This window comes from Oncorhynchus tshawytscha, linkage group LG02 (assembly GCF_018296145.1).
Source record: "Oncorhynchus tshawytscha isolate Ot180627B linkage group LG02, Otsh_v2.0, whole genome shotgun sequence".
NCBI classification, from domain to species: domain Eukaryota; kingdom Metazoa; phylum Chordata; class Actinopteri; order Salmoniformes; family Salmonidae; genus Oncorhynchus; species Oncorhynchus tshawytscha.
In genome coordinates, this window is record NC_056430.1 from 57,714,707 (window position 1) to 57,738,353 (window position 23,647).

General features: G+C 41.2%; 1 protein-coding gene across 2 annotated transcripts in view; it reads left to right on the forward strand.

Annotated features, from left to right (window-relative positions):
• The first annotated feature begins 3,942 nt into the window (after window positions 1-3,942).
• The window catches only part of LOC112266517 (sulfotransferase 6B1-like), a 36,872-nt gene continuing 17,167 nt past the window's right edge, over window positions 3,943-23,647 (forward strand). Inside the window, exons 1-4 of one of the 2 annotated variants that reach the window (XM_042301381.1) lie at window positions 3,943-4,242; window positions 6,318-6,430; window positions 7,120-7,209; window positions 21,577-21,703. In XM_042301381.1, the coding sequence (XP_042157315.1) occupies window positions 4,050-4,242; window positions 6,318-6,430; window positions 7,120-7,209; window positions 21,577-21,703 (523 nt within the window). In that variant the 5' untranslated portion in view covers window positions 3,943-4,049. The remainder of the gene's footprint in view (window positions 4,243-6,317; window positions 6,431-7,119; window positions 7,210-21,576; window positions 21,704-23,647) is intronic. The other variant, XM_042301390.1, reaches the window with a different exon arrangement.

A 23,647-nucleotide genomic window follows, 5' to 3' on the forward strand; every position in this document is an offset into this window, starting at 1 on the left:
CCCATTCTAATGTTCAATCGAACAGTAACTAAATGCCTCTGTACCTGCTTTATATAGCAAGCCACAGTCACGGAACTCACTGTCTGCAGGAGCTAAATATTTTCTTGAACGGGGTGGTATACCTAATAACTGACCACTGTGTGTATATTGAGTCAAATATTACAGACAGCAGCGTACACATATCATTAAAATACTGAACAATAATAAAAACCCAACATGTAACAATTTCAAATATGTTACTGTCACGACTTCTCCCGAAGTCGGTTCCTCTCCTTGTTCGGGCGGTGTTCGGAGGTAGACGTCACCGGTCTTCTAGCCATCGCCAATCCATTTTTCATTTTCCATTTGTTTTGTCTTGTTTTCCCACACACCTGGTTTTCATTCCCTCATTATGTGTTGTGTATTTAACCCTCTGTTCCCCCCATGTCTTTGTGTGGTATTGTTTGTTTTAAGTGCTTGTGCACATTGTTGTCTGGTGGGCGACGGGTTTTGTACCCATTCTTTATTATTCTGGATGCCGGTGGTTATATATATAGGAGCAGTTTAATGTGTATATATATATATATATATATGAGTGCCTTGCGAAAGTATTCGGCCCCCTTGAACTTTGCGACCTTTTGCCACATTTCAGGCTTCAAACATGAAGATATAAAACTGTATTTTTTTTGTGAAGAATCAACAACAAGTGGGGCACAATCATGAAGTGGAACAACATTTATTGGATATTTCAAACTTTTTTAACAAATCAAAAACTGAAAAATTGGGCGTGAATAATCAAGTCAATAGGTTGCATTCGTAGATTCACTCTGGCTATCTACTCCGATTTTTGAGCACTCTCATCTGATTGTGCAAGAGCGCAGAATAACCGATGAATTTACGAACGCTCAACACCCGTTGAATATGGTCGGTGTCAGTAAACATAAAAAAATCCTTGCCTTTTGCGGCCAAAGTGGCAGCTTGGCCTGAATATAATAGGCTAATTATAATTCCCTTCTCCCGGCTGCCATGCTCCGAAGCACCTCTCACTCAGCATGGCTCTCTCAGATGTAGCAAATGCCCTTCAAGTGATAGGGTCCTTCTCACAGGCATTTCAGCTAAGAAGTAGGCTACAAGTGAATGAAGACAGACATCGGGACGTAACTGTGCACATATTTAAGATGTTAGAACTGTCCCACATTTAGGCTACTTTTCACCATGATAGTTCATTGGTGATGTGGACACCAAGGAACTTGAAACCCTCGAGCCGCTCCACTACAGCCCCGTCGATTTTAATGGGGCCATGTTCGGCCCGCCTTTTCCTGTTGTCCACGATCAGCTCCTTTGTCTTGCTCCCATTGAAGGAGAGGTTGTTGTCCTGACACCACACTGCCAGGTCTCTGACCTCCTCCCTATAGGCTGTCTCATCATTGTCGGTGATCAGGCCTACCACTGTCGTCTGCAAACTTAATGATGGTGTTGGAGTCGTGTTTGGCCACGTAGTTGTGGGTGAACAAGGAGTACAGAAGGGGATTAAATACACACCCCTGGGGGGGCCCGGTGTTGAGGATCAGTGTGGCAGACGTGTTGTTGCCTACCCTTACCACCTGGGGGCGGCACATCAGGAAGTCCCGGATCCAGTTGCAGAGGGAGGTGTTTAGTCTCAGGGTCCTTAGCTTAGTGATGAGCTTTGTGGGCACTATGGTGTTGAACGCTGAGCTGTAGTCAATGAACAGCATTCTCACATAGGTGTTCCTTTTCCTTTCATGGCTACCGACATGAGTGCTACAGAGCATAATCATTTAGGCAGGTTACCTTCGCTTCCTTGGGCACAGGGACTATGTTGGTCTGCTTTAAACATTTGTATTACAGACTTAGTCTGGGAGAGGTTGAAAATATCAGTGAAGACACTTGCCAGTTGGTCCGCGCATGCTTTGAGTACACGTCCTGGTAATCCGTCTGGCCCCGTGACTGTGAATGTTGACCTGTTTAAAGGTCTTGCTCACATCAGCTAGGTAGAATCAGGAATTACTCAGGGCAACTGTCTAGGCACTTTACTTTTTTCAATCTTTAATAACGACATGCCACTGGCTTTGAGTAAGTGTGTTTATGTATGCGGATGACTCCTGCACTATACACGTGAACTACAACAGCAACTGAAATGACTGCAACACTCAACAAATAGCTACAGTTAGTTTCAGAATGGGTGGCAAGAAATAAGTTAGTCCTAAATATTTCCTAAACTAAAAACAATGTATTTGGGACAAATCATTCACTAAATCCTAAACCTCAGCTAAATCTTGTAATGACTAATGTGGAAATTTAGCAAGTTGATGTGACTAAACTACTTGGAGTAACCCTGGATTGTAAACTGGTCAAACATATTGATACAACAGTAGCTAAGATCAGAAGTCTGTCCAAAATAAAGTGTTGCTCTGCCTTTTCAACAGCACTATCAACAAGGCAGGTCCAACAGGCCCTAGTTTTGTCGCACCTGGACTACTGTTCAATCGTGTGGTCAGGTGCCACAAATTGCAATTGGCTCAGAAGAGGGCAGCACGGCTGGCCCTTGGATGTACACAGAGAGCTAATATGAATAATATGCATGTAAATCTCTCTTGGCTCAAATTGGAGGAGATATTGATTTCATCACTACTTGTATTTGTGAGAGGTATTGACATGTTGAATGCACCGAGCTGTATGTTTGAACTACTGGCACACAGCCTATAGGTCTCTTCACAGTCCCCAAGTCCAGAACAGACTTTGGGAGGCGCATAGTACTACATAGAGCCATGAACATGGACCTCTGTTCCAAATCAAGTCACTCATGCAAGCAGTAAAATTACATTTTAAAAAGAACCTTATGGAACAGCTAGGACAGTGAAGAGACACAAACACAGGCACAGACACATGCATTCACACACACGATAACATATGCGCTATACACACACATACACTTGGATTTTGTGTTGTAGATATGTGGTAGTAGAGTAGTGGCCTGACGGCACACACTTAATGTGTTATGAAAACTGTTGTGAATGGTTTTGTAATGTTTTTAAAATTGTATAACTACCTTAATTTTGCTGGACCCCAGGAAGAATAGCTGCTGCTTTGGCAGCAGCTAATGGGGATCCATAATAAATACAAAAACTAGCAATGGCAGACTGGGCAAGTGCCCAACCCAATGTCCCCAACATACAGAAGTCGCAAGCAGTTGAGAGGGTAGAGAATCATCTAAAATGTGCATCTCAAATATCACATTTTCAGCTGTTTGAAGCTGGTCGACCAAACGGAAAGTAAAATAATCTACGTGCACGCTCTCCGCTGGCTTCCACAAGATCCCATAGCCATTATGTCAAATAGGATGAGGGGGAGGGGGTAGAGTTGTTTATGTTGCTGCAATTCGCCTAGCTTTCTCAAGAGGAAAGCAAAGTTAGGCATAGGACCTTTTAATAGGAAGACATTTTGAATGGAAAACACTTATGTTTTAAGTATCTTTTGAATCTGGCATTGAACAAGCTTTGTCAAGCTGATGTAGTCATGTGAAGGATACAAGCTTCATACATTTGTGACTGGAAAATGGAATGTAATCTTTGAAAATCTCTTTCAACGGGCACACCTCCATATGCTTAAACTTAGATAACCCTCAACAAAAGAGAGTGTAGTCACAGTGACAACGCTATTTGCATGTGTGAGTTGGCTGAGCATTGATGCATTGTTTGAGTAAGAGCAAGTATGAGTGTAAGTCAGTGTTAGTGTGTACGTCATTAACATTCCACGTGTGTTGTCCTGTGTTACTTTTTCTTTCAAGATTGTTCCAATTTACTGAGACAAATCTAACCTAGACTGGAGTTGAACTCTCACCCATTTTATGAGCAAGTGACTCTCTCCAAATCAGTCACTGTGCATAGGTCACTGTGCGTAGTCCCTCCCTTCAACAATATCACACCAGTGAACTGGAAAGTCCTGTTTTACTGTATGGGCTGGGAAAACAAATACTAACACCTTTTTTTTGCAGCTCCATTGTGGACTGAATACATAAACAGGCTTTCATTAAGTCACCAGGATACAAAATGAGCAAACCAATGTCTGCGCAACGCATATCCAAAATGGACGAGGCAAAGAATGTGAAGGATGAGAATAAGCTGTACTTGCACGAGGGGATCCTCTACTCTACAATCATGAGTCCCTCAGAAAATCTTAAAGGCCTGAAGGAGCTGGAGGGCAGACCCAATGACATTTTACTGGTGGCCTACCCAAAATGTGGTAAGTGAAACCATCCCTGCTGTTGTGGTAGTTAGTGTGAACTGGATTAGATAGTGGAAATATCTTTTGCCGTCAAATAAAATGCCGGAACAGTACTGCTGTTATATAGTACTGGGCATGACAACATGTGTATACAGTGCCTTGCGAAAGTATTCGGCCCCCTTGAACTTTGCGACCTTTTGCCACATTTCAGGCTTCAAACATAAAGATATAAAACTGTATTTTTTTGTGAAGAATCAACAACAAGTGGGGCACAATCATGAAGTGGAATGACATTTATTGGATATTTCAAACTTTTTTAATCAAATCAAAAACTGAAAAATTGGGCGTGCAAAATTATTCAGCCCCCTTAAGTTAATACTTTGTAGCGCCACCTTTTGCTGCGATTACAGCTGTAAGTCGCTTGGGGTATGTCTCTATCAGTTTTGCACATCGAGAGACTGAAATTTTTTCCCATTCCTCCTTGCAAAACAGCTCGAGCTCAGTGAGGTTGGATGGAGAGCATTTGTGAACAGCAGTTTTCAGTTCTTTCCACAGATTCTCGATTGGATTCAGGTCTGGACTTTGACTTGGCCATTCTAACACCTGGATATGTTTATTTTTGAACCATTCCATTGTAGATTTTGCTTTATGTTTTGGATCATTGTCTTGTTGGAAGACAAATCTCTGTCCCAGTCTCAGGTCTTTTGCAGACTCCATCAGGTTTTCTTCTAGAATGATCCTGTATTTGGCTCCATCCATCTTCCCATCAATTTTAACCATCTTCCCTGTCCCTGCTGAAGAAAAGCAGGCCCAAACCATGATGCTGCCTCCACCATGTTTGACAGTGGGGATGGTGTGGTCAGGGTGATGAGCTGTGTTGCTTTTACGCCAAACATAACGTTTTGCATTGTTGCCAAAAAGTTCAATTTTGGTTTCATCTGACCAGAGCACCTTCTTCCACATGTTTGGTGTGTCTCCCAGGTGGCTTGTGGCAAACTTTAAACAACACTTTTTATGGATATCTTTAAGAAATGGCTTTCTTCTTGCCACTCTTCCATAAAGGCCAGATTTGTGCAATATACGACTGATTGTTGTCCTATGGACAGAGTCTCCCACCTCAGCTGTAGATCTCTGCAGTTCATCCAGAGTGATCATGGGCCTCTTGGCTGCATCTCTGATCAGTCTTCTCCTTGTATGAGCTGAATGTTTAGAGGGACGGCCAGGTCTTGGTAGATTTGCAGTGGTCTGATACTCCTTCCATTTCAATATTATCGCTTGCACAGTGCTCCTTGGGATGTTTAAAGCTTGGGAAATATTTTTGTATCCAAATCCGGCTTTAAACTTCTTCACAACAGTATCTCGGACCTGCCTGGTGTGTTCCTTGTTCTTCATGATGCTCTCTGCGCTTTTAACGGACCTCTGAGACTATCACAGTGCAGGTGCATTTATACGGAGACTTGATTACACACAGGTGGATTGTATTTATCATCATTAGTCATTTAGGTCAACATTGGATCATTCAGAGATCCTCACTGAACTTCTGGAGAGAGTTTGCTGCACTGAAAGTAAAGGGGCTGAATAATTTTGCACGCCCAATTTTTCAGTTTTTGATTTGTTAAAAAAGTTTGAAATATCCAATAAATGTCGTTCCACTTCATGATTGTGTCCACTTGTTGTTGATTCTTCACAAAAAAATACAGTTTTATATCTTTATGTTTGAAGCCTGAAATGTGGCAAAAGGTCACAAAGTTCAAGGGGGCCGAATACTTTCGCAAGGCACTGTAGGACTTAATACAAAATCCTTCTAGATCTAAGAAGCCAGCAGTTGGTTGTTGGACATTAACAAATGGATCAAGAGCCCACAGGAGCATCTGAATTGGAATATGTCTCCTGAAACCACATCATGAGCATTCTTTGCAGAATCAATGTGTCCCAACTGCCACCCATGAAGATACTCAAATGATTTAGTTAGCCTTAAAAACATAGACTACATTGGACACAGGCTCACATTGTACACACACTTTTGCGTAAATTGTATAGTCTGTCCTATACTGCTTTTGCCAGCAAAGCTCTAATTGAGTGTGCTTTTCCAGGGTTCAACTGGATGGTTGCTGTGCTACGCAAAATCATGGCTGCAGCCTCTGGGCAACAAGAACTGTCTCAAATACCTCCACTGATGGAGTTTCTCTCTCCGGACATGCAGAAGGTATGTATACTGTAACAGTTTCCAATAACAGAACTAAGTCCATACCTAGTCAATCAAAATCGCTCTCTTTATCAGACTTGCTTTCAATGACACTGACAGATCTTTAAATTAAATGTGATGTAAAAACTCTGCCTAATAGACATACCCAAAAGGTATTTTTAAATGTTTTATTACTCGCTCACTGGAATTGTTAATTCTTGAATTTACTTTTGTCGCTACCGATTGAGGTAAATCAGCCTTTACTTTTTACCTGCCACGCACACTGAACATTTTCAGAATAACCTACAATAGGATGCGCTAGTGCCTTTAGTGCATTTCAAATTATTTGTAATTGACCTGTTCAAAGGAATTTTTATTTAACTAGGCAAGTCAAATCAAGCATTTTATTTTTGTATTTCTCATGCTCCTGCCTTTGATTGTTATCATTCTGCCACTGGTTAAGTAAACCAAAGGATCGCTGGTCGAATCACCAAACCTACAAGGTGAAGAATCTATCAATGTGCCCCTGAGCAAGGCACTTAACCCTAATTGCTCCTGTAAGTCGCTCTGGATAAGATCGGCTGCTAAATGACCATTCATTTTCATGTAATTTTTTACAAATGATGTACCTTGTGGTTTTCTGCTGCATTTTGGTGTGCCATATGATAAGCTACTAAAACCATTGTCCTTTCCCTCTGTTTATTTTCAAGGTGGTGGGAGAAATGCCCTCTCCGCGGTTACTGGGCACACATTTGCACCCTGATAACATCCCTGGCACTTTTATTGCGAAGAAAACAAAGGTCGGTGTTAATAACTTTACTAAAGAACATGTCACAATAACTTGAATCTAGCCTCCCTTCCATTGTGGAGTGCTCAATCTAATGCAGTCTGGGAATATTCTTTTTCTTTTTAGAATAACAGGAAATTAATACGATATGAAAGTGACATCATTTTCACCTCAGTATCTTTTTGTAGACTATGAATGAGCCTCAAATTTGAAATGTCAATGAAAACGCAGTAATTTAAGATATAAAATGTATACTTATATTTATGGGTGAATTTACATTTTCAATGTGTTTGATGGCCAAGAAGAAGCACAGAGCCGAAAAGTTTCAACTGTTTAATTTCAACTACACACATGAACTACAACTCCCAGCAGCTGTGCAATGCCTCTCTTTCGACAGCATGCCATTTGTATTTTTATTTACGTTTTCAGAAAGTACTGGCTGGCGACGTTCAGATAAACTACGAAATCTAATATAAAACGCATAAGTCGGCCTGTATCAAGTGGGTTCTTAGTCCTGTGGGTCCTCGGCTCAAGTAGGCACGCTCCAGCATGCTAGTTCAAATAAGAATTTTTTAACTTTTGGCGACATGTCTTACTTCTTGAGCGGCAATTATTTTTATAAAAGGCATCAGTATAAGTAAATTAATCCACAGCTATCAATATATATGTATATACAGTGCATTCGGAAAGTATTCAGACCCCTTAAGTTTTTCCACATTTTGTTTACGTTACAACCTTATTCTAAAATGTATTGTATTGTTTTTTTTTCACCTCATCACTCTACACACAACACCCCATAATGCTAAAGAAAAACTGTTTTTTAGACATTTTTGTTAATTTACTCAGTACTTTGTTGAAGCACCTTTGGCAGCGATTACAGAATCGGGCCTTCTTGGGTATGACGCTACAAGCTTGGCACACCTGTATTTGGGGAGTTTCTCGCATTCTTCTCTGCAGATCCTCTCAAGTTCTGTCAGGTTGGATGGGGAGCGTCGCTGCACAGCTATTTTCAGGTCTCTCCAGAGATGTTCGATCAGGTTCAAGTAGGGGGTCTGGCTGGGCCACTCAAGGCCATTCAGAGACTTGTCTTCGAAGCAACTCCTGCGGTGTCTTGGCTGTGTGCTTATGGTCTTTATCCTGTTGGAAGGTGAACCTTCGCCACAGTCTGAGGTCCTGTTTGTTCTGGAGCAGGTTTTCATCAAGGATCTCTCTGTACTTTGCTCTGTTCATCTTTCCCTCAATCCTGGCTAGTCTCCAAGTCCCTGCCACTGAAAAATATCCCCACAGCATGATGCTGCCACCACTATGCTTCACCGTATGGATGGTGCCTGGTTTCCTCCAGATGTGATGCTTGGCACTCAGGCTAAAGAGTTCAATCTTGGTTTCATCACACCAGAGAATCTTGTTTCTCATGGTCTGAGAGCCTTTAGTTGCCTTTTGGCAAACTCCAAGTGGGCTATCATGTGCCTTTTACTGAGGAGTGGCTTCCGTCTGGTCACTCTACCATAAAGGCTACTGTCTGGCCACTCTAACATAAAGGCCTGATTGGTGGAGTGCTGCAGAGATGGTTGTCCTTCTGGTAAGTTCTCCCATCTCCACAGAGGAACTCTAGAGCTCTGTCAGAGTGACCATCGGGTTCTTGGTCACCTCCCTGACCAAGTTCCTTCTCCCCCGATTGCTCAGTTTGGCCAGTCGGCCAGCTCTAGGAAGAGTCTTGCTGATTCCAAACGTCTTCCATTTAAGAATGATGGAGGCAACTGTGTTCTTGGGGACCTTTAATGCTGCAGAAATGTTTTGGTACCCTTCCCCATATCTGTGCCTCGACACAATACTGTCTTCGGAGCTATACGGACAATTCTTTCGACCTCATGGCTTGGTTTTTGCTCTGACATGCACTGTCAACTGTGGGACCTTTTAAAGATAGCTGTGTGCCTTAACAAATCATGTCGAATCAATTGAATTTACCACAAGTGGACTCCAATCAAGTTGTAGAAACATCTCAAGGATGAGCAATGGAAACAGGATGCACCTGAGCTCAATTTCGAGTCTCATAGCAGTGTCTGAACATATGTAAATTTGCTCAAATTCAAAAAAACTGTAATCACTTTGTCATTATGGGGTATTGTGTGTAGATTGCTGAGAAAAATGTTTTATTTCATACATTTTAGAATAAGGCTGTAACGTAACAAAATGTGGAATACTTGACTACTTTCGGAAGGCATTGTAACAATAAACTGCATTCATCAATCTGACTCTAATATTGTGTGAATAAATGCAACAGGCCTTGTCTGTCTCTGGAGGAATCTAGTCAAGGTAGCGAACTTTGTATCACCACTCAGTATGATTGTGAACATGAATGTGTCTAACTTGCACCTTAATGCAATTATTAAGAGACTAGATACAAATAGCTAATTCTGCCGACCAATGTCCTAGCATTATTTTATTGAGGCAAGCATATAGACAACTACCAATAGACCTACTAAATTATAAACGTATAGTCAATTGAATAATGACTCTGTAAAACGAGGAATGCATTTACTCAATTGCACTAATATAATTTATTAGTCACAAAATAATTGACACTCAAACAATTACATTGCACATGAAATACATGATGCATCTTTGCATGTCTGTGTTATTCTGTAATGTATTGTCACGGTGCTGACTTTTGCCCAATACCTGCAGCAAAAGCCTCTACCCCGTTCTCTGGCTGGGCAGAGTACTTTAGGATTTTAGTTACTTCGGTATAACAAGGGCCTAGCCGTGCGGCCCTACCAACCCTTCTATTTATTCGTAATGGCCCATCGCGTGAGTTTAGTTTGTTCCTTCGTTCACGTTGTCACTCCCTTATTTTCCGGTCTAGTATGAGGTCTTGGATAGATATACTCCTATTTAAATATTCTAAGTGTTATGGATTCCTCCTATATTTCCTTACTTTCAAGTTTATTTACCTATGTATATATCAATACCTAATACCTTCTTCTATCAGTTATTATGCTCGTCAGCTAGTAGTCACTTGGAAACTAGTATTTGTATATGTTTTGACTCTTCTAAAAATATATGACTGTCCACACAATGAAATATTCTTTAGTGCAATCACTTTAATCTATAACCAGGGTCACTTTCTGTTCAGTGAGAGTGTCAAAGGCGTTTGCTCTCCAGATCGTTAATCTGGCCTAGTTGTCAAAGTTTCAAGCTTTTATTAAGTCACTCTGTTTTTGTCTTATACACATTATTACAATTCAATGGTTATACAGTTTCTTAATATAACAATAATGCTCAATCAATCCTTAATGCTTTAAGCTATGCCAGATAATATTGCAAAACTTTAAATGCGTTAACACTTCTAACAATATTGACTAAAATAGCAAAAAGAGTTCAATTACCTTAAATGCTTAGCCTCTTGGTCACTTTCCTGTAATTGGTATTCTCCCAGCAATAACGCTAGATTCCAAATTCCAATATCTTAATACACTTCCAACTCTATGTATAGACTCAATATATTGTAACTGGTATTTGGCTGTTTCCTTGTATTGCTAATCACTTCTGGTCCTGATGTCTCACTGTGTGATTGCCGCTTTGTCTGTGATCAAGAGGTGTCTAGACCCCTGTGTTTCGGAGACTCAGTTTCGGGTTCACAAAGTACAACCAGGTAGCTTCAGATAGTGATCCAATAAGTAGGCAAAATTATCCAGTTCTCAAACATTGTTCTAGTCTAACAAAAAGCGTACAGTGCAATAGTAAATTTACCTATGATGATTCTCCATATGAAGTCTGTCTCATATGTCAGTGAGGATCATGGCTCTCTCATGATCTCTGCTCTCTTTATATACCTTTTTACAGGGGAAGTTCGCAGGTTTCTGGAGCTATGTGTAAACGGTAGACCACTATTACGTACTCTTAGACCTGTGTCTAAACAGAAGCTTCCTATTCCAAATCTAGGTCATGCAATACTAACTCCCACATTGCTGCTTCCGTGTTACTGTTGGCCGATTCTACTTGATGATACCAGCTGGTTGTTTCTACCACTGGAGGTGGGGTATGTGGCGTGTCAAGCGTCAGCTGGGAGAAGTCTATGATAGGTATCTCCTCTGCTTCCCCCTGTTGTCCAGTTTCTGCAGGTGTGGTCCATGGTTCCAGGAGGTCCCATGGATGCCCTGTGTTGTTGTCCCCATTTCTTGATGGAGTGGGCAGATTATTTTTGGCTCTTGTCACAGTATCATGTAATGTGTCTTCAGTTCAGAATAATCTCTAAGAGGATAAACGTTGTGTGTGGTACACACAGGAGCTTGGTAGCAAGTTCTAAAAGTATAAAACAATGCACTGCTTCCCTTTTAACCAAATTCAAGCAGAAACTCGTCCCCAACCTGAATTAGCATTTAAACCCTTTTTCAGGACCCTGTCTTCCAAAGAGAATTCGTAAAAATCCAAATAACTTCACAGATCTTCATTGTAAAGGGTTGAAACACTGTTTCCCATGATTTTTCAATTGACCATAAACAATTAATGAACATGCACCTGTGGAACGGTCGTTAAGACACAAACAGCTTACAGACGGTAGGCAATTAAGGTCATAGTTATGAAAACTTTTGACACTAAAGAGGCCTTTCTACTGACTCTGAAAAACACCAAAAGATAGAAAGTACTTAATGCAGCTGGTGGCTACAACAGATACTCTCTGTCACTTTTGATTTTGACCCCCCTTTGTTCAAGGACACATTATTCCATTTCTGTTAGTCACGTGTCTGTGGAACTTGTTCAGTTTTTGTCTCAGTTGATGAATCTTGTTATGTTCATACAAATGTTCACACATGGAAAGTTTGCTGAACATGAATGCAGTTGAAAGTGAGAGGACATTTATTTTTTGGCTGAGTTTATTTGCACTTTGCTAGTAAAAACAAAAGACAGGAAAACACAACCAGATTCTAATCTAATCATTCCAATTCAAATGACAGGAACGGACCCCTGTGTCGCTGCTCTTTGAACTATCCACCGTCCGACAAACAAAATAACACTGTTTCCCTGTAACAATAAATGCATAGAACTTACAGTACAATAAACATACAGTACAACATGTCAAAATGTATAGCTCTTTATAAACTCTTGAAACAATCCAAACATAAATGTAATTCACGCAGAAACATTCATTACATTTTCATCTGTCTTCACATCTCCAACGGTGTCCATGCTCTCAGGGTTCTGGGGGAACGTCCCTTCCCGGAGAAAGCCACATATAAGATGTGTTTGATCACTGTGATAGCCTACAAATGGTCTGCCATCCAAACAATGTCATAAACTGTGATTGAGTCATCACGTTGTGCTCCCACGCCAGCAAGTCGCCAGTTGCGAGTATCACCTTCTCTCTTTCTTCCACTACATATTCCTCCCATTAGACTTGTCCAATAACGCCTCTCGCTCAGAACACTCCCAGATTGTTCTTTACTAAGAAGCTATTTTGTCACTTTTTGACCATTTTAATTGAAAACAATCACAGTAAGGTACGTAGCCTTTTCCTGCAGACAATGACATAGTGGCCTAATGGAATATTATTCATATTTTTTATCATTTTGTAATTATACTGAACAAAAATGCAACATGCAACAATTTCAATGATTTTACCGAGCTACAGTTCATATAAGGAAATCAGTCAACTGAAAACAGTCAATTGAAATAAATTCATTAGGCCCTAATCTATGGATTTCACGTATTTCACTGCAGGGGAGCAGCCATGGGTGGGCCTGGGATGGCATATGCCCACCCACTTGAGAGCCAGGCCAAGCCAATTAGAATGAGTTTTTCCCCACCAAAGGGCTTTAGTACAGACAGAAATGCTCCTCAGTTTTATCAGCTGTCCGGTTGGCTGGTCTCAGATGATCCCGCAGGTGAAGATGCCACATGTGGAGGTCCTGGCCTGGGGTGGTTACACGTGGTGTGGTCTGTGTTTGTAAAGCAGGATGGATGTATTGCCAAATTCATTCAAGGGTTTTTCTTTATTTTTACTATTTTCTACATTGTAGAATAATAGTGAAGACATCAAAACTATGAAATAACACATATGGAATCATGTAGTAACCAAAGAAGTGTTAAACAAATCAAAATATACTTTATATTTTAGAATCTTCAAAGTAATCACCCTTTGAATGATGACAGCTTTGCACACTCTTGTCATTTTCTCAATCAAATGTTTTTTTGTCACATGCGCTGAATTCAACAGGTGTAGCCCTTACTGTGAACCACTTACTTACAAGCCCTTAATAACCTCTTGAAGCTAGGGGGCACTATTTTTAGGTTTGGAAAAATAATGTTCCCAAAGTAAACAGCCTATTTCTCAGGACCAGATGTTAGAATATGCATATAATTGACAGATTAGGATAGAAAACACTCTAAAGTTTCCAAAACTGTCAAAATATTGTCTGTGAGTATAACATAACTGATATTGCAGGTGAAACCCTGAGGAAAATCAAACCAGGAAGTGGCATCTATTTTGAAAACTCCATGTTCCATAGCCTGCCATTGCTCCATTTAAAGGGATATCAACCAGATTCCTTTTCCTATCGCTTCCTCAAGATGTCAACAGTCTTTAGATATAGTTTCAGGCTTTTATTTTGAAAAATAAGCGAAAAAGACAACATCACCTCATTGTATGGCCGGGTGCCAGCAGCATTTTGCTTGGCGCAACAGAGTTTGGGCAGCCATTACCTTTCCCTCTCCTACTGAGAAAGACAGTTGCGGATTATATATTATTGATTATATATTTTAAAAACAACATGGGGGTTGATTATAAAAACATTTGACAAGTTTGTGGACATTACGGATACTATTTGGAATTTGTCTGGATTGTCGTGACCGCTCATTCCTGTGGATTTCTGAACATAACGCGCCAAACAAACGGAGGTATTTTGGATATAAAAATTATATTTATGGGACAAAAGGAACATTTATTGAGTAACTGGGAGTCTCGTGAGTGAAAACATCCGAAGATCATCAAAGGTAAACGATTCATTTGATTGCTTTTTGATTTTCGTGACCAAGCTACTTGATGCTAGGTGTACATAATGTTTTGTCGAGCGATCAATAAACTTACACAAACGCTTGGATTGCTTTCGCTGTAAAGCATATTTTCAAAATCTGACACGACAGGTGGATTAACAAAAGGCTAAGCTGTGTTTTGCTATATTGCACTTGTGATTTCATGAATATAAATATTTTTAGTAATATTATTTGAATGTGGCGCTATGCAATTTAGCGGTTGTTGATGACAATTATCCCGCTAAAGGGATGGATAGCGTCAAGAACAATATAGTTCAAGAAATGGTGCTAAGAAAATATTTACTAAATAAACTAAAGTAAAAAATTTAAAGTAACACAATGAAATTACATCACAATAATGAGGCTATATCAAATCAAACTTTATTTGTAACGTGCACCGATTATACAACAAGTGTAGACTTAACTGTGGAATGCCTACTTACAAGCCCTAACAATGCAGTTCAAGAAGAGTTAAGAAAATATTTACCAAGTAGACTAAAATAAAAAGTAATAATTAAAAGTAACACAATAAGAATAACAATAACGAGGCTATATACAAGGGGGCACTGGTACCGAGTCAGTGTGTGGAGGTACAGGTTAGTTGAGTGTGGGGGAGGGGGGGGGTGGGCTTTCATCTGGCACCGCCTATTAGATAGGTCCTGGATGGCAGGAAGCTTGGCCCCAGTGATTTACTGGGCCGTTCGCACTACCCTCTGTAGCGCATTACGGTCAGATGACGAGCAGTTGCCATACCAGGCAGTGATACAACCGGTCAGGATGCTCTCGATGATGCAACTGTAGAACTTTTTGAGGATCTGGGGACCCATGCCAAATCTTTTCAGTCTCCTGAGGGGGAAAAGGTTTTGTCGTGCCCTCTTCACGACTGTCTTGGTATGTTTGGACCATGATAGTTTGTTGGTAATGTAGACAACAAGGAACATGAAACTCTCGAGCTGCTCCACTACAGCCCCATCAATGTTAATGGGGGCCTGTTCGGCCCGCCTTTTCCTGTAGTCCACGAACAGCTCCTTTGTCATGCTCACATTGAGGGAGAGGTTGTTGTCCTGGCACCACATTGCCAGTTATCGGACCCCCTCCCTATAGGCGTCTCATCGCTGTCGGTGACCACCGTTGTGTCGTCAGCAAACTTGATGGTGTTGCCTACTCTTACCAACTGGGGGCGGCCCGTAAGGAAGTCCAGGATCCAGTTGCAGAGGGAAGTGTTTAGTCCCAGAGTCCTTAGCTTAGTGATGAGCTTCGTGGGCACTATGGTGTTGAAAGCTGAGCTAGTCAATGAACAGAATTCTCACATAATGTTCCATTTGTCCAGGTGAGAAAGGGCAGTGTGGAGTGCGATTGATATTGCGTCATCTGTGGATCTGTTGGGGTGGTATGCGAATTGGAGTGGGTCTAGGGCAGGGCTGCCCAACCCTCTTCCTGGAGATCTACTAGGTTTTCAGTCCAACCCTAGTTTAGCATATCTGATTAAGCTAGTTAAGGTCTTGTTGAGCAGCTAATTAGTATAATCAGATGTTAATTTAAATTAGGGTAGGACTGAACCCACAGGATGGTAGATCTCCTGGAAGAGTGTTGGGCAGCCCTGGTCTAGAGTGTCCGAGAGGATGCTGTTGATGTGAGCCATGACCAGCCTTTCAAAGCACTTTATGTCTACCAACTTGAGTGCCACGGGGCAGTAATCATTTAGGCAGGTTACCTTCACTTCCTTGGGCACAGGGACTATGGTGGTCTGCTTGAAACATGTAGGTATTACAGACTTGGTCAGAGAGAGGTTGAAAATGTCAGTGAAGACCCTTGACAGTCGGTCCACGCATGCTTTGAGTATACGCCCCGGTAATCCGTCTGGCCCAGCGGCTTTGTGAATGTTGACCTGTTTAAAGGTTTTGTTCGGCTACCGAGAGCATTATCACACAGTCAATCAGAACAGCTGGTGCTCTCGTGCATGCTTTGGTGATGCTTGCCTCGACGCAAGTATAAAAGGCATTTACCTCGTCTGGTAGGCTCACAGGGTGTACCGGTACCGAGTACAGGTGGTACCGGTATACAGGGTTTACCGGTACTGAGTCAGTGTGCGGGGGTACAGGTTTGTCAAGGTAGTATGTACATGTAGGTTGGGGTAAGGTGATTATGCATAGATAATAAACAGTGAGTAGCAGAAGTGTAAAATCAAAGGGGAGGTCAATGTTAATAGTCCGGGTAGCCATTTGATTAATTGCTCATCAGTCTTATAGCTTGGGGGTAGAAGCTTCACCTGGAATGCTTTTCCAACAGTCCAACTCATCCCAAACCATCTCAATTGGGTTTGTGATTGTGGAGGCCAGGTCATCTGACGCAGCACTCCATCGCTCTCATTCTTGGTAAAATAGCCCAGTTGGGTCATTATCCTGATGAAAAACAAATGATAGTCCCACTAAGCACAAACCAGATGTGATGACATATTGCTGCAGAATGATGTGGTAGCCATGCTGGTTAAGTGCGCCTTGAATTCGAAATAATTCATTGACAATGTCACCAGCAAAGCACCCCTACACCATCACACCTCCTCCTCCATACTTCACGGTGGGAACTACACATGCAGAGATAATCCGTTCACCTACTCTGCATCTCACAAAGACATGGCCGTTGGAACCATTCATCTCAAATTTGGACTCATCAGACCAAAGGACAGATTTCCACTGGTCTAATGTCCATTGCTCGTGTTTCAAGTATCTTCTTATTGGTGTCCTTTTAGCAGTGGTTTCTTTTCAGCAATTTGACCATGAAGGCCTGATTCACTCAGTCTCCTCTGAACAGTTGATGTTGATGTGTCTGTTATTTGAACTCTGAAGCATTTATTTGGGCTTTAATTTCTGAGGCTGGTAACTCGAAGGAACTCATCCTCTACAGCAGAGGTTATTCTGGGTCTCCATTCCTGTGGCGGTCCTTATGAGAGCCAGTTTCATCAGCGCTTATATGGTTTTTGCGACTGCACTTGAAGAAACTTGAAAAATTCCTGAAATTTCCCAGATTGACTGACCTTCATGTCTTGAAGTAATAATGGACTGTTGTTTCTCTTTGCTTGTTTGAGCTGTTCTTGCCATAATAAGGAATTGGTATTTTACAAAATAGGGCTACCACCCCTTCCTTGTCACAACAATTGATTGGCTCAAACACATTAAGAAGGCAAGAAATTCCACAAATGAACTTAACAAAGCACACTTGTTAATTGAAATAGATTCAAGGTGACTAGCTTATGAAACTGGTTGAGAGAATGCCGAGTGTGTAAAGCTGTCATCAGGGCAAAGGATGGCTACTTTGAAGAATCTCAAATATAAAATATAGTTTGATTTGTTTAACACCTTTGTAGTTACTACATGTGCTGTTTCACAGTTTGTCTTCACTAATTATTCTACAATGTAGAAAATAGTAAAAATAAAGAAAATCCCTTGAATGAGTAGGTGTCCAAACTTTTGACTGATACTGTATATAAAGTGTAATATTGGGATGCAAACTCAAAATGGATTATATTTCAACTCGGTACAGGTGTTTTTATAAGGCCATAACCATGTGTGTGAGGTGTATACTTTTGTTTCAAAGTAGATGTGTTTACCAAGAAACACTCTGTGACCCTGATTTAGCCCACTGCAGTAAAAGGTCAATGTTAAGCAGAAATTATTTTATATTGTGATTTGAAAGAAACATCTGTTTTGGACCTTTTTATAGACCAATTACAAAGAGTTCTAAACCCCTCTACCAATAACAGCTAGTTTTCAGGTTACATATCCCTCTCATTAGGCCCCTACTGTCTAGTGGATTGATCCACACAACAGTCGTGTTCCTCTGCTCAGACGTTGCGGAAGCATGCCATATATTACAAATGCCTGGATAGGTATTTTACCACATCGTATGTTATAGCAATCTGGTACCCGATGGCACAGATGATGATGTGGCATGCAACCATTGGTTGATGCATGCAACATCTGAACAGCTGAACACAACCTATGGTAATGGACTGCTTAGGTGCCCTCCCCCACATTACTCAGACCCTACCCAGAAAGTTTTGGGCAAAAATCTTGCTTGAGAAATATATATTTTTTATTTGTATTTTTTTATGGAAAACTGTTACAGTAAATACATGCATTGTTACCCAGAAATGATTTGAAATTGAGATAAAAATGGCTGCACTGGGCCTTTAATAGGATAATGAGTTTTAAAATGAAATGTTTGAACCACATGATACATAGTATTTGGAATTATGAAATATGTCAAATTTGTTTAATTAATGTATTGTGATGTGTAGAATCAGGGGTGCAACTTCCACTGGAGAGGGGGGGATATGTCCCCCCACATTCTGAAAATGCATTTTTGCCCAACCCCCCAGTTTTATCATTGGCATGTGATACAAAATGAGGCAATGGTGTGCTTTAGGCCGATGCGGACACCTACGAGCAGTTGGGTATGCTGTTGAGTGTTTATGCGTCTGGATTAAAAAATATATTTTCCCCCTACTTCTAAAACCAAAGTTGCGCCCCTGCGTAGAATGAATGACACATTTTCATTTTAACTATTGTATTCCTCTTATTCCAATACAGATGTCAATTATACATCCTGTTGACACTTTCAATTGAAATTGAAGTCTTGCGTTGGAATTATAGAGCAATTTATCTCAATTCTAGAATAAATAAAAGTTTGGAAGGTAGAGTGAGCTTTCCTAAAAATAGGCAAAATGATCCTGAGATGTGTAAAATAAATACTTCAAAGTAATGTGGAATAAATCCAGCCAATCAGGCAGGGGTATTACATATTCCCTGGAGTTGACAAGGGTGGCGTCTTTTGTGTCTGAATCTGAATTGACTTTTGTATTATGAGTGTTGGACTTCAAAATTAAACACATATTTGTAGGTTAAAGCTGAAATCCTTAATGGTGAAACTGCCATTTCCATTTGCGATATTACAACAACAAAGAAGTTCCTGCAAAAAAATATATATACACTGCTCAAAAAAAGGGAACACTTAAACAACACAATGTAACTCCAAGTCAATCATACTTCTGTGAAATCAAACTGTCCACATAGGAAGCAACACTGATTGACAATACATTTCACATGCTGTTGTGCAAATGGAATAGACAACAGGTGGAAATTATAGGCAATTAGCAAGACACCCCCAATAAAGGAGTGGTTCTGCAGGTGGGGACCACAGACCACTTCTCAGTTCCTATGCTTCCTGGCTGATGTTTTGGTCACTTTTGAATGCTGGCGGTGCTTTCACTCTAGTGGTAGCATGAGACGGAGTCTACAACCCACACAAGTGGCTCAGGTAGTGCAGCTCATCCAGGATGGCACATCAATGCGAGCTGTGGCAAGAAGGTTTGCTGTGTCTGTCAGCGTAGTGTCCAGAGCATGGAGGCGCTACCAGGAGACAGGCCAGTACATCAGGAGATGTGGAGGAGGCCGTAGAAGGGCAACAACCCAGCAGCAGGACCGCTACCTCCGCCTTTGTGCAAAGAGGAGCAGGAGGAGCACTGCCAGAGCCCTGCAAAATGACCTCCAGCAGGCCACAAATGTGCATATGTCTGCTCAAACGGTCAGAAACAGACTCCATGAGGGTGGTATGAGGGCCCGACGTCCACAGGTGGGGGTTGTGCTTACAACCCAACACCGTGCAGGACGATTGGCATTTGCCAGAGAACACCAAGATTGACAAATTCGCCACTGGCGCCCTGTGCTCTTCACAGATGAAAGCAGGTTCACACTGAACACGTGACAGACGTGACAGAGTCTGGAGACGCCGTGGAGAACGTTCTGCTGCCTGCAACATCCTCCAGCATGACCGTTTTGGAGGTGGGTCAGTCAAGGTGTGGGGTGGCATTTCTTTGGGGGGGCCGCACAGCCCTCCATGTGCTCGCCAGAGGTAGTCTGACTGCCATTAGGTACCGAGATGAGATACTCAGACCCCTTGTGAGACCATATGCTGGTGCGGTTGGCCCTGGGTTCCTCCTAATGCAAGACAATGCTAGACCTCATGTGGCTGGAGTGTGTCAGCAGTTCTTGCAAGAGGAAGGCATTGATGCTATGGGCTGGCCCGCCCGTTCCCCAGACCTGAATCCAATTGAGCACATCTGGGACATCATGTCTCGCTCCATCCACCAACGCCACGTTGCACCACAGACTGTCCAGGAGTTGGCGGATGCTTTAGTCTAGATCTGGGAGGAGATCCCTCAGGAGACCATCCGCGACCTCATCAGGAGCATGCCCAGGTGTTGTAAGGAGGTCATACAGGCACGTGGAGGCCACACACACTACTGAGCCTCATTTTGACTTGTTTTAAGGACATTACATCAAAGTTGGATCAGCCTGTACTGTGGTTTTCCACTTTAATTTTGAGTGTGACTCCAAATCCAGAACTCCATGGGTTGATAAATTTGATTTCCATTGATAATATTTGTGTGATTTTGTTGTCAGCACATTCAACTATGTAAAGACAAAAGTACTTAATAAGAATATTTCATTCATTCAGATCTAGGATGTGTTATTTTAGTGTTCCCTTTATTTTTTTGAGCAGTGTATATTTTTTTCCGAACATCATTGCACACGTGATAGAACAGAAAATATGTACTGCATGTTACACAAAGCTCCTGTAACGGCGTTCGTCTGTTGAAAGAGAGTCGGACCAACATGCGGCGTGGTGGTTACTCATGTTCTTTAATAAAAATAAGTACGATACATGAAATAACTTAAATACAAAACAACAAACGAAACGTAAAAACCTATACAGCCTGTCTGGTGCTAACTAACACAAAGACAGGAACAATCACCCACAAAATACACAGTGAAACCCCGGCTACCTAAATATGGTTCCCAATCAGAGACAACGAGAATCACCTGACTCTGATTGAGAACCGCCTCAGGCAGCCAAACCTATGCTACACCCCTACTCAGCCGCAATCCCAATGTCTATAAAACCCCAATACGAAACACAACAAAATAAACCCATGTCACACCCTGGCCTGACCAAATATATAACGAAAACACAAAATACTATGACCAAGGCGTGACAGCTCCTCACCTCGGTGGGGCGGACAGTGGCTGTTTTCCCCTACTGCGGATTCCATCTTAGGATGCAGATTCCAAGTGACTGCACTTACGGTAGATATGTAAGCTAATACTGTTAGTCATCTGCTATTGTAGGCAACTAACTAAACTAACATGTTCACTGCAAAATATTTTTCCTGTGAAATGCCTGAAAATATTCTGTCCATGTTCATCTGAAATATGTTGTGGTTTTATATCAAACTTTACAACTCAATTGCACCAATAGTATAACAATTATCTGTGGTAACTTTGACTTTCAGATGCTGGTTGTGTTCCGAAACCCAAAAGATACAGTCGTATCATACTACCACTTCATGAACACAAACCCTGTTTTGCCTAATGCCAAATCCTGGGATTCATTTTTCACAGACTTCATGGAGGGTGAAGGTGAGATGTTTTATTTATTTTATTTGACCTTTATTTAACTAGGCAAGTCAGATAAGAACAAATTCTTATTTTCAATGACGGCCTAGGAACAGAGGGTTAACATTCTTGTTCAGGGGCAGAACGACAGATTTTTACCTTGTCAGCTCGGGGATTCGAGCTGACAAGGTCCAATGATCATACCACTAGATTACCTGCCGTTTTAAAGAACAACTCAACACATTCGTATTGTTTGAAAGAAATGCAGTGTCATGTTGGATAGGCTGGATGTAATGAATAGCACAACTAGAAAATTACATTTCTTAAATAAAATGTCTGTGCTTTCTAGCTGGTCTTAAATTATTTATGGTTGTAAAATAAGTTTTAATAGTGGTAGTGACCGCTGTAGTAATGGCAGTGACTGGTTATGGTTTAATAAATTGGTAGAGGGAAAGATTGCCAGCCAAATAAATCAAATAATAATAACTAGAAAAGTACATTTCCTGAAGAAAATATGGTGTGGTGCTAGATTGTGTCACGCTCTGAACTTTAATATCTCTGTTTTCTTTATATTTTGGTTAGATCAGGGTGTGACGAGGGTGGGTATGCTAGTTTTTGTATTGTCTAGGGGTTTTGTAGGTCTAGGTATTTATATGTCTATGGTGGCCTGATATGGTTCCCAATCAGAGGCAGCTGTTTATCGTTGCCTCTGATTGGGGATTATGTTTAGGTGGCCATTTTCCCTTTTGTGATTGTGGGTTCTTTTTCTTATTATGTTTAGTTGCATGTCTGCACTATTCGTATTAGCTTCACGTTTCGTTCGATTTGTTGTTTTGTTAGTTTGAATAATAAAAGAAGAATGTACGCATACCACCCTTCACTTTGGTCTCCTTCATATGACGAACGTGACAGATTGTTATAAAGTATTTATGAAAAAGTTTAGAAAATTGTAATAATGTTTTAATGTTTGTAGCTGAAATGGTTAGAGTGGTAGCTTTTAAAATGTCTACTACTGTGGTCTTATTTTTGGCATTGAATCCATTAATTAAGTGTTGTGCTAATTTATGGTAATTACCACTGTTTATAAACTTTATTAAGAATGTGAAGATAAGATAGCCTGAACATGAGAACTTTGCTCCATGGGTGACATGTTTGGTGAGTATGAAGGCCATGGAAAAAATGGGACATTTTCAGCTGCCAGGAATTGTGTATAGATGCTTGGGACATGGGGCTGTGCATTAGCATGCTGAAACATAAGGTGATGGTGGCGGATGAATGGCACAACAATGGTTCTCAAGATCTCACAGTATCTCTGTGCATTCAAATTGCCATCGATAAAATGCAATTCGTTGTCCATAGCTTATGCCTGCTCATACCATAACCCCACCGCCACCATGGGGCACGCTGTTCACAACGTTGACATCAGCAAACTGTTCATCCACACGACGCCATACATTTGGTCTGTGGTTGTGACGTGTTGGACGTACTGCAAAATTCTTTAAAATAACAGCTTTTAATAAGCCGCCTCAAATGAATATTACATTCTCTAGCAACAGCTCTGGTAGACATTCCTGCAGGCAGCACGCCAATTGCACACGGCCTCAACTTGAGACATCTGTGGTATTGTATTGTGTTTGACAAAACTTCACATTTTAGTGTGGCCTTTTGTTGTCCCCAGCACAAGATGCACCTGTGTAATGATCATGCTGTTTAATCAGCTTCTTGATATGCCACATCTGTCAGGTGGATGGATTCTTTTGGTAAAGGAGAAATGCTCACAAGCCGGGATGTTAACACATGAAACATAGGACCACCACTTTACATTTTTGTTCAGTGTAGTTAAAGTATGACTGCTATAAAAAGCCTTTCTCAAGCAATCCGAGTTGGGGCAGTCTAGACACATGGTTAGTTTTTTGTTAATTGCGCAAATTGTTTAGCTCTAAAGTTGACTAATATCAAATAACAGTA